Here is a 16,341-nt window from a genome sequence, read left to right on the forward strand (position 1 = left end):
CCTCAAGATGTAACCCCGAGTCTCTTGTTGTCGTGGCTTGCACTGGGCCCTAAGCGACTCTCGTCTTGTTCGCTTCCTCGGTGATTGCGTCAATCTCGGCCACATCTCCACTTTCTACACTGACGCCCTACACTTGCCATATATAGAGAACGCTTATGACAATTCAGACTCATTACACCCAACAGCCGCTGCCATAGGCTCTGAATGTTGTGCCACGTCATAGATAGTTTACGACGTCTGCTCTCTCCTTAGCTTTAGCATTGTAGCCATCACAACACGCGTATATTGGAAAATAGTCAATTAACGAGAATATCCCACAAAGAGCCCACTTTGATTGGTAGATAAGTTTTATTCGCACATGATATTATATTAACCCGCTAGTGTTGGCATACACTAGCTTATGCTGGCTTAGCAGTCGTCTCTGCTATCCGTCTCACTTCTGTTTCAGCCCTTGACCTGCATATGATTGGTGGCCTGTCTTTGCCTATAGTTGACTCCATCAGTGCCGTAGTGGCCTGTCATGCTGTGCCGCCGTCCTTACCTGTGCGAGCTCGTGCTCTTGCCGGCACTGAATTACACGAAGAACGCTAACGTGACACTTATCATGTGCATTAGTGATTAAGAGCACTAGGGAATTTAATGTACAATTAACTTTGGTAATAAGGCAATAAGTGTATAGGGTCTCTAGGACACTACGCTCAAAGTTATAGTTATAGAATAAACACATTTACGAGACTAAAATAGTACAAAATAATGAGATACAATGGAAGAAATATAAAAACGCAGATTTAAAAAAAAAATAATACGCAAAATAAAAAAGCAGATTTCAAATGAAGAATAAAAAAAACAAATTATAAAATGTAAAAAAATTTGAGAAAACTTAAAATAATTATAAAATTAATAATAAATAATATAAAATAAAAAAATACGTTTTCTGCTGTTGTATTAAATGATAATAGATGCAGGTAGGTGATAATTTAAATTCTCAGAATTGCAATTTAGTAATAAAAAATAAATTTAAGAAAAGTATTAAAGTAGTATTGATGTTAACAGGAGAGACGTGGACAATATAAAAATACTGAATAAGAACTTAACCCCAATTATAAATATGGCATAAAAACCAAATATATTCACTTAATAAGTACAGACATATTACAGCAAGTATTAACCTTATGATATCCTTATAGACGTACTGCATACATTACAATACTATTAATCTTCTACTCTCAATAAATATACAGCTCCTAGCTTATAGACACCTAATAAAGCGTTGTTACTTTAGTGCGTCATGGTAACCACTATTGACATAAATTCCAAAAATATGATAATTAACTATAAGACTATATATATTATACACAAAATAAGATTTTATGACTTAATATATAAGCAATTATATTCCAAGATTTATACACCTCTATGACCAAAAAAGTAACACTCGATATATTGTAAATAAATACATAAAGGTAAATCAAACAAAGTATTTCATTGATCATCGGGTTCAGAAACTACAAAATATAATGATAAAATGTAAGGAAATAAAATAAAATATATAAAGTTTATATATTATAAACATAAATGAAAAATAAACAGATAAAGTTAATTTAAATGATACACACTGACTGCTAAGAAAATATAAAATAGCGAAGAAATATCTATAGAAAATACCCACCGGATTATTGGAGACCTCCATGGCACGCGTCTCGAGCTCGTTGATGCCACAGCGATAGACACGGAAGCGGGCCAAGTAGGGAGCCTTGGCGGCACTCTGCATGGGCGTGCCACTGCTGTATTCAATGTCGAGGACCATGGCCTCCGGATTGGAGGGCAGATAGCAGCCGGACTGCACTTTGATGCGACTCAGAGCGGCCAGGCAGGCGTTCTTGCGCTCAATGCCCTTGGGGAAGGCGCGAATCTCACCGGAGACGGCGGTGATTTTGCCAAAGAAATCAAATTCGCGCTCATAGAAGCGCTTGGCGGCGCCCGAGAAGGAGCCAATGATGTTCTGGGACAACGAGTCGAGAGCTTCATACAAATTCGGGTCACGATGCTGTTGATCCTCATCCATGTACATGTTCGTCTGCATATTCCAGATGAGCTGATGGGCCACGATTTGGGAGCGCTTGGAGATGTTCTTGATGAACTCGACGACATAGCCCATGGTGTCGTGCCTCAAGGCCTGGACGAGCTGGGGAATATACGGCAGCACGGACTCCGCCGGATAGGAGCTCAAGGATTTGACGGCATACTGCGCGGTAAGCGGATGCGATGGATATTGGCGCGAGAAGTAGCTCAAGGCTTGAATGGGCGTCACCGCGGACCAGGAGAGTATGTACACCAGATCCGGACTCTCCTGCAGCAGATTCTTGGTGGTGCACAAATACTTCAACGCCTCCGGTATATGGCAGACAGCAATGGGATCGGAGCAGACCAAACGCGACACTTCCTCATCAATGGACTCGGCGTTCTTAATGCGCTGCGGCAGGAAGACAGCCAAAGCGGGATTATAGCACCAAGCCAGACGCGCGTAATCCCGCCACACATTTGGTTTATACGGACGTTGACGCCACTCGGTGATTTGCTCCTCGCCCGGAATGATTAGATCCGGCAAGCTGTTCGGATTGTACCAGGTAATCAGAAACTCCAGCTCGACGGCAAGCAGCTCTAGGATCAGATTACGCTTTTTCATGTAATCCTTGTCGTAGGAGTCCTTCTGGTACTGCAGCCGCTTGCTACGATTGCTGCGCTTGGAGAGCGTGGAAGTGGAATGTGGTATGGTGTTGTACCAGCCGGAGCTGCTGGCATTGCCGGTGGCGCTCATCGAGCGCGTATACTCCGGACCGCCGCTGATGAGCGAAGCCGTCTCCGGATTATGCCGCACCGCGAGCATTTGCGTGGAACTCATCGTATTGCTGCTGATGTCATAGTCACCCACTTCGGAGGTAACCAAATGCTTCTTCTCGCTGCGCATAGTTTGCCAGAACTTGAGCAGTATCAATATATCCTCCAGCAGCTGCTCGCGACTCTGATTGGGACAGGTGGGCGGACCGCAGAAATAATCCAGCGCATTGCTATAGATGCGCTCACGCAGGATATTGCGCGCCAAGGATTTAGGTATAGTGTTGCCCTGCAGCAGGGACAAGCCGCACTGCAGCAGCTTGAAGCGACAGCCGACGGTGCAGACCTGACGATTCTGCCGACTGGACTTCAGAATGGGCAGACAGCGATGCAGCAGCAGGCAAAACATTTCCACCTTGTCCCGATTGCAGTACTTGGCCGTGTCCACCATTTCCGAGAGCAACTGCAGCCAGATCAGATGCGGCGTAATGAGTATGGGTCGGCTGAGCAGCTTGCAGCCCTCATAGGCAGCCAGCGGATGCGTAATCTCCGACTCCCAGGCAAACAGCCCCATGCGCTTCTCGTACGTCGTCTGCCAGGCGCTTACCATTTCCTGTATGAAGCACAGCTCCAGATCCTGCCGCGCCGTCAGCACCCATTGCCAGCACTCCACCGCGGTCTCCATGGCCGACTCGGTGAACAGCTCCAGCTGCGACGACGCCACCGCATGCAGCAGCTTGCGATCAATTTCAGCGCATATAATCAAATAGGCGGTGGCACGCCAGAGTGCGCCACGATGTCGCGCATCGCTCTTCTCCGCACAGGCGCCCCACACATCCTTGACCAAACGATCCGCCAGTCCCGTCTTGTCCTGTTCGCTCAGCACGCTCAGCAGGCCGCTAATCTCGCCCGCGTATTTGCTGCGCAGGCAGAGGACGCTGACGAAACGCGGCGTATCCGAGTTGACGCAGCTCGGCCGCTTGCTCAGCGTGCTCAGCGTTTGTCCTGGCTGCAGAATGCTGCTGTTCACCACCGAGTCGAACGCCAGCGCCAGTCCGCTGTGATGCGCCAGCACCGGCGTGGGTATCTGATTGGGATACTCCTGCAGATGGGAGCGCGTCGAGCGTGGCGCCCACTTCATTGCCTCGTTCACAATGCCCTGACAACGATCGGCGAAGTCCTTCAGCCGCAGCTCACGCGCCGGCAGCGAGTCCATCAGCTGCAGCGTATACGGCGTCGATACTACACGCAGCGTTGGCGTCTCCTCGTTCGGATCGAGCGACAGCGAGTAGGCCAGCAGCTGCAGTATGTCCAGCATGCACCACAGCACGCGACGATTCCACAGCAAGTGGGGAAAGCGATCCACCAGCTGGGACAAGTACTGATCCGCCACCAGCTGGATCTGCTTGTGTATATGATTAAAATAGACTAGGAGTAACGTCGCCTGCGATTCCAGCACCTTCTCTCGTATCTCGTCCTGTGTGTACAGCACATTCCGAAACTTTTCAAACACCTGATCCGCCACGCTATAAGAAGAGCAAGAATGGACGTTCTAGTAATCAGCTCACAAGTCTTTAAACATTCAGTGCTTTTTTTTTTAATCCTCAGTTCGGAAATCACTAAATCACCTCACTTAGCCAATTAGAATCGGAAATAGTTTCTTAAATTACTCGAAATATTTTTGATTATGATTGACTTATAGTGGTGATAATCTTCCTAAATCGCAAATACAAAGCATGACAGTAATCAAAAGATAGTTTAGCATTTGGGAATAATCTTCGGAATATTTTCGAACAGTTCTATTATACAAGCACCTTATTGAACAAATGATTAAATAAATGAATGTTGTTAAAAGAATTTCATTGATTCAATCATTGGTTTACGAAGTGAATTATTCTCAAAAACTGTTTAAATTAAGAGGATTGGAAATATTTTTTACTTCTAGTGAAGCTCTCTTGAAAAGATTTGGTCTAATTAAAGAAAGAAAAGTTTGCTTTCAAATCTTCAATAGAACAATTTATATTCTTTTAAATATTTGAAGACTCTACTATTCGGAGTTACGTCATTCTGATCTGGAGTCATGGCGACAACAAGCCCTATTCTTAATATTGGTTGCGAAGACATCAACTTTGAAGAGGTTATGAACTTAAAGCCATGTCAACTTAATACTTAGGTTACACTTAATTTAAGAGGATTGGAAATATTTTTAAATTCAAGTGAACTCTATTCATGACATTTTTTCTAATTAAAGAATGTAGCAAAGAAAGAAGAGTTTAGTTTCAAAATCTTCAATTGAAATTGAATCTTATCTACGTCTTTCTGATTTGGACTCAGACAAAAGCTACGCCTAGCACTGAAAAGTTTATGGACTAAAAGCCATGTCTTAGTTCTCAGGTAATACTTGAATGAACTTTAATTTCATTATTGCTTTTGTTTAATCGCTTACCATTTGACGCACTGCCAGATACCCGTCTTGTCCTTTTGGAGCGCCGTATCGCAGAGATAGCTCATGATGGGCTCCAAGCTCGGCTCCTCCGCATTCTCGACGCGCAACATTTCCAGCCAATAGACGCTCAGCAGATAAGTGCACTGGGCATTCGTTAATTTATTTATGGAGGTGGCCACATTGTCGGAGGAATGCTCGAGCAGCACAAGAATCTGACTGCGCAGCTCATTGACCGAATCACTCTTGATCGCCAGCGTATAGTTGAGCTCCCGCATGTCCGACTTGTGAGCGGTCTGGGAGATGAGCAGGGGCGACTTGGCCGCAATCTGCTGCACGCCCTGATACCAATCGGCGGGCCACAAGCGCGCATTGGTGAAGCCCATGACGACGCAGTAGGTCCAGAAGTCCTTGAACAGCTTGTGCAGCCGCTGGCGTGGATTCTTAATGGGCGGCAGACGACGCATCAGCACCGCTATGACCGGTATGAGCATGCCCAGATTGCCGGCACGTGAGCTGGCCTTCTGGGCGCCCGGCGTATTGTCATAGGACCGCTCGCCATCGAGTCCGATTTGCACAAACAGCTCCAGCAGCTTGCCCAGCAGCTCCAGCATTTCCGCATCGCCTTGTATGTTGGCTGCGATGTTGCCCAACGCATTCACCACTGCATCCGAGATGTGATGGAACTGCTTGCGATGCTCCGGATCGGAGGTGTAAGCCAACGAGGCCGACTGCACAGTCACCCGCGAGAACATTTTCATGATCTCATCAAAGATGTGCGTCTCGCATTGCGAGATTATCATGCAGCCCAGCTGATCCACAATCAGAGCATTCTGTTCGGAGGGCACCTTGCAGAAGCGTTGAATAAAGAACTGCAATATGTTCTGCGTCGTCTTCGAAGTGTCCTTCAATGCCACAGCCACATGACCCAGCATGACAATTATGTTCAAGCTGACGAGTGTCGATTCACTGCAAAAAAGACAGAAGGACAAATAACATTAATGTAAGAAATTAACCCAATTTAAGAAGTCAACAATAAAATATATATTAAGTTCAATTAGTATAGTTATTAGCGCTTTAAAAAAATCACTAGTGAAATAGAATTCAGCTGAAATTATTTACGCACAAAATTATTCCGCGGAATTAAATTGAAGAGAATTACAAGCGGAAGTGATTTCTTAAACACCATGGGGTTATTATTTGTAATAAGCGTAATATATATATATAGAAATTAATAAGTTAAAATTTAATTGTGTATGCATTTCAATTAGTACACTAATTAGCGCTTAAGAAATACATGCAGCTGCTACAAAAATTACAAGTGAAATAATATTCCGCTGAAATCATTTCTACGCAGAATTAGTCCGCGGATTGGTTTGTAGTACAGCCGAATGAATTGAAGAGAAATTCAAGCGACAGTGATTTCTGATAAATTATTATAAAAGTAAAAAATATATAAAGCAAAATATAAAACAAGCATTAAAAGTCACTTTTTGTAAAAATTTTACATGCAATAGTTAAAGCAACAAAATAATGAGAAGAATTTAAAAAAATATCAACGTCAAATCAACAATCCGGTTTGAACTTATTTTAAATAATTATAATTATCAGCTTTAAACTTTAATATTTGAAATATATATATTAACCTCACCAATCCTTAGCTAATTTAATGAATTTATTTGTTATTATCGGGAACGTAAAATCGAAATATTCGCTTAGAATATTTAAGCTGCTGAAGTTTTGAAGAATATTTTGTTTCACTTATATATTTAATTTATTTCTACGCTGCTATGAATTCTATCAATTGCAACCTTTGCGCTAGTAGTAGACAATTTAAGAACTAGTACCGCTATATAAATTAGTTCATTAAGTTAAGAATTAAACGCACCTCTCATGCTTCTCCGCGGTGAACAAGCGATTGGATACATTGGCCACCAGCGCCGGGACACAGAACTGATCCAAAGTGTGCGCCGCACGCAGAGCAATCGATAGATTCTCAATCGCTGCATCGCGTAGTGCCTCAAAGGCTGCATGTCCGCTACGTCCGGTGGTGGCTTGCTTCTGATTATCGCCGAAAATATCGACGACAGCTCGTGAGTCTGTGTGCTGCACCACGATCTTGAATGGCGTCAGTTCCTTCTCCTTTTTCTGCAGTGCCAACGTTTGCATGGCATGGGCATGTAGTTTACCCAAAATGGGACTAGGATCGACTAGAAAATCGCGCAAATAGGATATGGAAGTGCCGGCAATATTGGGAAACTTCTGCGCCAGCTTGCCCAGGCCCTCCAGGCAGACCATCAGCAGTGGCATATGATCCATGACAATCTTGTGGCTCAGCACCAGGTTCAGCTTCTGGGACAGGCGTCCGCATAGCTTGTCGGCCTCTGTACGCAGCAAAAAGCAAGGAATTAGTATATGCTCAATTATATAGTTTTAAACTAGGGCAGAACTATTGAACGCAAGGCCATGCATTTGAATATAATATTTTGAAACTATTGGAAACACACACATTTTATGCTAGACATGCTGTTAACAGAATACAAAACCAAAGGGACATAGCTCAAAAATACGTTTGCAACAAAGGAAAGTTTTTTAACTTTAGGGGGTTTTTAATTTCATTTTGTTTTCTTGTTTGTTTTTGGGAACTGCTCTTGACCTTTCTTCAATAAAAAATGCAAGCCATTTTGCAATGATGGCACGTTATAGTCGACGTCAACTGTAAAAATATTCAGTTTTTTGTTTTTGTGTAACGCAAAAAAAAAAAAAAAATCAAATACAATTATGTAAGCAAAATATAATAAATTAATTGAAATCATAAAAAAATAATTAAAAGCTATGCTCGGCAGGCCGCAGCTTTCGATACCCAAATAAACAAAAATATTTTTCATTTAAAAAGAAACCCTAAGCATAAATCTAAGAATTTTGCAATTTTTTTTAACTAAATACTGCAAATGTTTCATTTAAATATTTTTCAATAAAAGTCAAAAAAAAACTAAACATTTCGATATAATAGACTGTCGAATATTCATTGAAAAATGTTTCAATTATTATTATAAATATTTGTTTATGAACAGATTAAACTAAGCCAAACTATTTTGCTAACTACGAACAGAAATAATTTTCTAGTTGCCCATTGTGGTATATAAGAAAATATTATTTTGAATTATATTTTAGTACAGCTGTTTATAAATTTCTATTTACCTGTCTCATCGCGTATAGCCCAGACCAGCAGATCCACGCAGGCAGCATTGGCCATCACATTAATCTTGTATTTATTAATGCAGGCGATGCCGTTCTCCTCGCGCCGCTCGCGCTCCTGATCCTGCTGCTTGTTCTGCAGCTCCGTTTGGCCATTGAGGAAGAGTCGCTTGACAAACTCCTGCACATCCTTGGTGAAGGGCGTGGGCAGATCCACCTGATGCTGCAGCAGTTCGCGCAGCAGCGTGACCAGCACCAGATTCAGCATCTCCGAGAAGCTCTTGTAGCAATTGCCATTGTTCAAATGACGCGAGAAGACATCGCATCCCAGCTCATCCAGATAGTCGAGCGTGTCCTTGGTGAGCAGCTTCTTGGACACGGCGAAAATAGTTTGCAAATGCTGTATGGGAAACGGCGGCACGCGATAGAGCGGCTTGGCGTCTCCCTTGCTGGGCGATTCGCATAGATTGACGCGCATGTGTGGGAACTGATTGAAGCTGGAGCCGTAGCGCGTAAAGAAGTGTGTGCGCGGATCGTACGGCACGGAGAAGTAGCTTTGCAGCGAGGGCTTCTGTTTGCTGCCAAAGGAGCGCGTGCGTGAGTCCTCCTGATGATGCGCCAAGCTGCCGGACATGGAGCGCGGTATGATGGGACGAAATTGTGTATTGGTTAGACGCTCGCTGCTGCTGAAGGAGCTGCCATAGGCGCTGCTTGAGGCATTGCGCGAATTGTCGCGCTGCAGCGGCAGCAGTTCGGGCGGAAATATGCGGCACAGCAGCGGCGGATCATTGCTGGCATAGCGACCCATCGAGCGCGCCAGACCAAAGAGCAGCGGCACTGTTACATTGCACAGCACAATGGGCGTGGAATTGTTATCCTTGCTGGGCTTCACTATATTCGCCAGCGTGCCCAGCGTTTCCACTTGATTCAGTATAATCTCCTCGCGTGACTCTGGACACTTGGCTGCAATATCGCTGAGCAATGTGTTCAGGCAGAAGCTAAACTTCTCTGCTGCGGGTATGCGAACACCTGTAAAAAAGTAAAATACGTTACTATTGCCAGTTAATGGTTAAAGGGCAATTGCACTTACGTTCGAATTTGCTGCTGCGCTCATCGCTGATGCGCGCCTTGGGCAAACTCTTGGCCAGCCGCAGCAGATAAGGTACGATTTGTGACTCATGCTGGCAGCCGCCTTCCAGAAAGTAAATGCCCAGTGCAATGACCGCATCTTGAGCACGTGCGTCCAGACAGAATACGCCGGAGGCGTTCTCTTGTGGGCAGTACCGGAACAGCGTTTGTACCTGCGTCATATACGGAATGTCAAAGGTCAAAATTTGTCATATGAGCAGTGACAATAATAACAGTGTGCTCAAGGTCAAAAATTGCTTACGCGAAAAGTCGATTTTCAATTTGCGTACTCAGTCCAGCAAAGCATGACACCCCACCCCACCCACTCACACACACACACACACACACACACACATATGCATGCACGTATTACATACCTTTTCCCATGGTGTGGGTCGTATTCCAGCCAATACACGCGCCAGGCACAGAACTGTGCGCTGATAGCTGTATTTGTCCGATATGGTCATCTTGCCAGCTGTGCTCCTTGATTGATGCTGCTCTTGCTGCTGCTGCTGTTGTTGTTGTTGTTGTTGTCTGCTGTTGACCTCCAACGTCGACGACGACGACAACAACTACTTCAGCAATTCATGTACTGCTTGCGCTTCACGTTTGCTTTTGTTGTATTTTTAACGGCTGCCACTGTTAATAAAACATTTTAAACTTTGCACTTAGTTATATCAACATTAAACACATACAATTTCTGATGTGGCAAACAAATAATGAGCAATAGCAAGAATCCTCTTGCGCTTCGTATCGTTTCGTTAGGTTTAACAGCTGTTTAATGCGCTGCCTTCGTTCAGTTTTGCGTGTTATCGAAAAGCGCGAATTTGCGTCGCCGCTCTCTATGTAAATAGCACTATAAATTTTGTAAAAAATAGCAAAACAAAAAAATAAAACTAAACTAAACCTGTTGCTGGCAATTAAAAATAAAGTACTTGTCAACACTTAGCATCTAATATTGAGTATTTTTGCATTTGCTAAATAAACGTTAATTCAAAATACTGCTGGCTGCCAATTATCGAATATCGAATGTGACTATCGCTCAGTGCTACGCGCACAATTTGAAAACAATGTTGCCATAGAGGTTAAATAGTATATTTATTTATACATAAAAATATGTTATCACGTCTGTTATTAATAACTATAACAATAACAATATAAAAAAAAAAAACACAATATTAAATGACTTGTTGTTTACTCGCGCCAATTGCCTATAATTTGCGATGAAGGCACTAACTCCAGTCTTGCTGGAAACGGAGGCTGCGACTGCGACAGCGGCGCTGGCAGCATGAATCTATGCAGGCACAAATACAATATCATATATATTATAATTACAAGTGGCAGCTTACCTGGGACGCATAATGGGTGCTGGTGGCAGCCTGGGGGGCGCAGACAGCGGCGCTTTGACTTTGGGCTTGGCTTGCACCAGCTTAGCAAGTGGCGCGACGCCGGCATCAACGCTTTCTAGCGTATTGCGCATGACATTCAAGGCAGCTGGAGCAGCACGTGGCTGTGGTTGCGCCTGCGTCATGGGCAGCGTCATAAAGCGAAAGAGTCGCGGCGCGTTTGCAACATTGCCAAAGGGCACAGCAGTGTCCGAATTGCCAGCCATGGCCATGGCCGCCAGCTGCGGTGTATACATTGCGGACAGCTGGATGGGCACAAAGGCGGGCAGGCCCACAGTAAGCGGTGAACGTGCGCCGCCAGCTGCAGATGCTGAGATAGAGCCTGCGGCTGCTGCAGCTGGAGGAGCAGCTGGTGCGGGTGCTGGAGCTGGCGCAGGCGCAGGCGCTGGTTTCATCAAGTCTTCTACTTCAGTTGCCACCGGCCGGGCCTCCTCCACATCGCGCCAAGCCTCCAGCAGCGTCAGCAGCTCATCCTTGGACATCTGCCCCAGACCAATGGGCGCTATGGGCGCCCACTCATTTATGCTATTCCAACCCAGCGGGGGAGCGCCATAGAGCGAACGTTGTGGGCGCAGCTGCTGCTGTGCCGAGACGACGCTGGCGCAGATCAGGAGCAGGCAGTGCAGTCTCTTGGCTATCATTGTGGCAACTGTTGTGGCACGTTTGCTGTGCCACAGCCAGCCGCTGGGCGTTTTTATACGCATGTGTTACACTTGTCACTTGCCGGAAAACGGAAGCGCACGCAGCCAGAAGCGGGTGAACTGGTTATGCTTATAGCCTGGCCCATACTCATACCCATACCCATAGCCATAGCTATGGTCACTCTAATTTACGCAGCTGGTGGCTGCCTGGCTGCCTGGCTGGCCCAAGTTGCAAGCTGACTTTGTGGCAAGTTGACTTTTAAAGGCCAAGTGCGCAAACCTGTTGCAAATTGTAACAAACTGATTTATGTGACTTATTTGCGCCGTTACGAGGAAGCGTTTAACCAACTTCCAACTACAAACAGTTATTTCCACAATAAATTCAGTTTAAAAATTCAGACTTACGCACCATCATCGGAGCTGCAGATTGCTCCATTTTCAACGCCTCTTAACTGGGAAAACTTACAATAATAAACTCTCATTGCAACGTAACCTCACATTTTTCTCTTTCTCTTTCTTTTCTTTAGTTTGTTTTTTTGTTTGTAATCATAACTTGTGTAATAAATTTTAAATTGGCTGCGCAAGTGGAGAGTTTATTAAATAACGCTTAGTCAGCTAACAGTCAATTGGAAATTTACCAAAAATATAATAATAAATGTATTTTCGGCTTTAATTTATTAATAGTTAGTTATTTATAAATTTTGTCAACTTATCGTTTGCACTTACGCTGTGGAAGTTTTTTAAAAAACAAAAATTTATAGCGATTTTATATAAATAAAAATTAAAGTTTTTGTATATAATACTAGCATAAGATAAAATAAAATATAATTAAAATAATCATAATAAGTAAAGCTTACTGTGTGTATTTTGTATATAAACTGACTCTTCGGGCTATTAAATAAAATTTGTATTAAATATAATTGTAATTAATAATAATAAGAAAATACAATTTATATAAAAATAAATTAAAGAATACTAAAGATACACCCACGTTTAGTTTTTGTTTTAAGCTCTCTAACAAAAAATAATTCATTTATAATTAATGCAACCAGACCAGTTTGTAAGACTTAAGTCATGCCATAAATTTCCCTATTGTTTAATAAAATTTAAATTTTTAACGCGCCCAACCAAGCAAAAAAACAAAAAATTGAGTCAAACAGTTATGTGATCAGCAAAAAAATCAGTTTTGCTTTTTAGCTCTCAACTTTTAATTATGAATGAATGCAAAAAATAACAAAACTAAAATGTCATACCAAATATATTTGAATAAAATGAATTAAATGTAGCTTAGCTGTGTTTAATTAAATTACATTTGTATTGTTAAGAAGGCGTGGTGCAGTTAATAAATAAAAATAAATATATGTGTGTATATAATTAAATGAAATGTTAAAAAAATAAACATTTCAATGTACTACTATTCTAAATTGCTGATACTGCTCGGAACTACAATTCGCGGATATTTTCAACTGTAGTAAAATTCAAATTTTTAATTGTGTTAGAAAAATTCGTTCAGCGTCAGTTTGAGATTTTTTTAAAAATAAAAATTAAATTAAATTGAATAAAAAATGTTATGCTCATATGAACTGTTTCAAAAATATTGCAAGTCGATTGGAGATCAAAGTAAGATTTAAGTTGCAAAAGCATTTTGATATTTCTAATTTACATAAGCTACTTTTACTGCTAATTTTACTACAGAAAATATTCTATATATGCAATTAAAAAAAACTATTTTGAAAAAAGAAATGCTGTCAGAAAAAAATACTTGAATAGATAAATTAATCGAAAATTTAAAATAATTAAGATTTGTTAGCTTTCTGAATTAGTTAAAACTCTTCAAATTCATGAGAGAAACCAGAAAGAATATTTCCTCCGAATCCCAAGATTTGTCTTGTAATTTGCTCATATAGAAAAAATAATAATAAAATGAAATATAAATAATTATGATAAATTAGCTTTATGATTACTACTACTATTTTTTACTATTTATGCAAATTACAAGAAAAATTCAAAAGCAATAGCGAAATATAATAAGTAGAAGAGATTGGAAAAATAAAAAGCTAATTGCAAATAAATTGCTCCTACATTTGTTGCTTACATGGAATGTTTACTGTACCAACACCAAATATTTTATACATTTAAAACGGATGATGTGCTGTCAAAATGTTTAATGTAGTTGAACGCATGTTTACAAATGTTTGGAGCTCAAAGTGTTGATGCCAGCGTCTGTGTCTGTGATTTGATAATCGGCTCGTCTCTGCTGCTGTTACGCTTCCACACGCTTGGCCCACAAAGCGAGTTGGCCGAGCAGAAAACGAGCTAATGACGGCAAAAGATGAGAAGGCGCCAAGCCAGGCCAGGCCAGGCCTGCCAGTCAGCCAGCCCAAGCGAATATTGTCAATAATAGTTGGTAATGAATGAATATTAATGCCGAGCAAATTACATAAGCGGGCTACAAACGTCACAGCGATAGAGAGGGAGAAAGAGAGAGTGAGCGAGAGCGCGCATTTGTGTTAATTGTTGGCAGTCAGACGTTTTGGCCGCCTTAACGCTTAACAAGATTGCCCAGCTCGTTGAGCATAACGTGTCTGTCTGTGGGTTACAAGAGTGGGCGGGGCGTGGCATATTATGCAACATTATGCTGCGCATCTAATGCGATTGGTATTGTCGACCCTGCAGCTTTAATTTATATTTTTAGCTGCGTCCCAAGCAAATTGCCAACAATTAAAAAATGTTTTCCATTGATAAAATCAGCAATGTGTATTACCCGCCCCCCGCCCGTTGCTAAAGTCGCTATTGGTCGCTTTTACCAACTGTGCTGCTTACATTTTTATTGCTAGTTGTTTATTACAGTTTTCTTTAGTTTTTACTTTTGCTTGGCCTGCCTGGTGGGAGTGCAGAAATTTGCACGCTGAGTTGCTTTGCATAACAGCAACAGCAGCAGCAGCAACAGCAGCAGCAGCAACAACAACAGCCACAGCAACAATAGGCCTGAGGTTGTGACTTTGGCATTTTTTTGGTTTGGCTTTTGTTTTTGTTTTTCTTGATTTGTTTTTTGGCTTTCCCAGCAAAGTCACGACCGGCACAATTTTCTTGTCACTGTCAACCCAAACGCGCAGCACACGCAACAGCAACAACAACAACAACAGCAGTAAGAGACAAAGAAATAAACAAACAAACAAACAGATAGACAGACGGACAGACTACTAGACAGAGAAGCCAAGAGCCAAAAATGTCAAAGTCAAAGCGCCAAGTATTAGTTACAACCTCAAACTTATAAAAAGGAAAGCCGCATTAAATAACTTTTAACATAAATAATCGAATACAGTTAGTAGTACTATATATAATTTTAAACTTAATACACAGTATTGTCTGCTATAAATTTTTTGTGCCTTATAGCTACAAAAAAAAGAGTAATAAACATTAACACTAACAGCAATTGTTGCAGCTGCAGCACCAGCAACTAAGATTGCAGCGCTGCTGATAAAAAAAGTTGCAACATGTTGCATGCAATCCAAATACTCTACAAAAAGTTTAGCCTGCAGCAAAAAGTTAATAAATAGAATTCTAGCTATATAAAGCCCAAGTTTAAATATAGAGATTGATATAAAAAATATACCAAATATTAAAAATATTTATATTATAATATTTGAACAGTTAAAAAATATAATACCATTGCATTTTATATTTTTTAATAAGCTCATAGCTTATATGAAAGTTAATATGAGCTTGGATTAACTCCTCAAAATATTAAGTATACGAATGGGATAAATTTAAATATTAATGTTAAGGCTCTTAATACTTGCAGCTAATATATTTTTATATTTTTATTGTAAGCCGACTTGACCACGCCCACTACTTCCATAGATTTTAAAAGCGTAATTATTAATTATATTTTTTATGAATTTGATCTTTATATTTAAGCTCAAAACTGACTTAAAAATGGTAAAGATTATTTTATTTATTAATACAATTACGTTAGAATTTTATGATTAGAAAAATTTTCTATGAAAAATATAAAATAGTTAGATAAATATTGAAATGCTACATTTTGTAAGTAGCCTTTTGTTTTAATAATTTAAATCTTTAAGTTGTTAAAATAATTAAATTTTATATCAACTGCTGTGTTGTGACATTTTAAAGTTTTGAAATAATAGATTGAGATAATTTATTTTGATACGTAATATAAGCCGCTAAAAAATTTATTTATTTTATGCGTTTGCAAAATATATAATAAAAATAATTGAGTTGTGTTTATAAACAGTTTAGCCGCGCAAGCTGAAGTGTATTTTCAAACTTAACAGTAGCAACATTTGCTGCTGCAACAACAGCAACAGCTATTGTTGCTGCTGCTGCTGTCGCTGGCGTCGCAGCTGACGCTGACGCTGACTGACTGGCTGGCTGGCTGGCTGTTTGGCTTACAGTTAACAGTTTCCATTTCATTTTTAAGCAAACGTTCAACGCGTTCAGCGTTTTAATATTTAATTGTCTGTGCTCGCGATCGGTTGCCAGTAGCTCGACTGCAGCAACAATAATAAAAAATAAAAAAACAATTTGCATTTGGGAATTTCCAGAAACGCGCGTTCGCTAAATTATTTTTTTTTTATTGTGCGTGTGTGTGTGTGTTTTTATTTTTGTGTGTCAGGATATCAAGTGGCGTGCAAATAATAATAAAATAAATATATAAAATAAA

General features: G+C 41.1%; 2 protein-coding genes across 2 annotated transcripts; both read right to left on the minus strand.

The window, feature by feature from the left end:
• Positions 1-49: 49 nt before the first annotated feature.
• LOC108606721 (phosphatidylinositol 4-kinase alpha) lies at positions 50-10,409 on the minus strand. Its single transcript, XM_033294344.1, has 8 exons — positions 10,300-10,409; positions 9,982-10,243; positions 9,567-9,777; positions 8,480-9,505; positions 7,167-7,662; positions 5,282-6,247; positions 1,670-4,361; positions 50-127 (listed from the first exon to the last, which is right to left on the minus strand). Exons 2-8 carry the CDS (start codon positions 10,069-10,071, stop codon positions 50-52), a joined length of 5,559 nt encoding a protein of 1,852 aa, XP_033150235.1. The 5' UTR covers positions 10,072-10,243; positions 10,300-10,409.
• Positions 10,410-10,796: 387 nt separating this feature from the next.
• Positions 10,797-11,658, minus strand: LOC108606148 (translation initiation factor IF-2). Its single transcript, XM_017996001.1, has 2 exons — positions 10,954-11,658; positions 10,797-10,898 (listed from the first exon to the last, which is right to left on the minus strand). The coding sequence occupies exons 1-2, from the start codon at positions 11,649-11,651 to the stop codon at positions 10,799-10,801; spliced, it is 798 nt and encodes a 265-aa protein (XP_017851490.1). The 5' UTR covers positions 11,652-11,658; the 3' UTR covers positions 10,797-10,798.
• Between the last annotated feature and the right edge of the window lie 4,683 nt (positions 11,659-16,341).

This window comes from Drosophila busckii, chromosome X, assembly GCF_011750605.1.
Source record: "Drosophila busckii strain San Diego stock center, stock number 13000-0081.31 chromosome X, ASM1175060v1, whole genome shotgun sequence".
Classification (NCBI taxonomy): domain Eukaryota; kingdom Metazoa; phylum Arthropoda; class Insecta; order Diptera; family Drosophilidae; genus Drosophila; species Drosophila busckii.

Bases quoted from the DNA above. Each gene is read 5' to 3' on its own strand.
- LOC108606721 (XM_033294344.1), bottom strand. From the start codon at position 10,071: ATGACCATATCGGACAAATACAGCTATCAGCGCACAGTTCTGTGCCTG. The intron at 9,778-9,981 runs GTATGTAATACG...TATATGACGCAG, and splicing joins GACCCACACCATGGGAAAAG to GTACAAACGCTGTTCCGGTA. The intron at 7,663-8,479 runs GTAAATAGAAAT...TGCTGCGTACAG, and splicing joins GGCTATACGCGATGAGACAG to AGGCCGACAAGCTATGCGGA.
- LOC108606148 (XM_017996001.1), bottom strand. From the start codon at position 11,651: ATGATAGCCAAGAGACTGCACTGCCTGCTCCTGATCTGCGCCAGCGTC. The intron at 10,899-10,953 runs GTAAGCTGCCAC...GTGCCTGCATAG, and splicing joins GCACCCATTATGCGTCCCAG to ATTCATGCTGCCAGCGCCGC.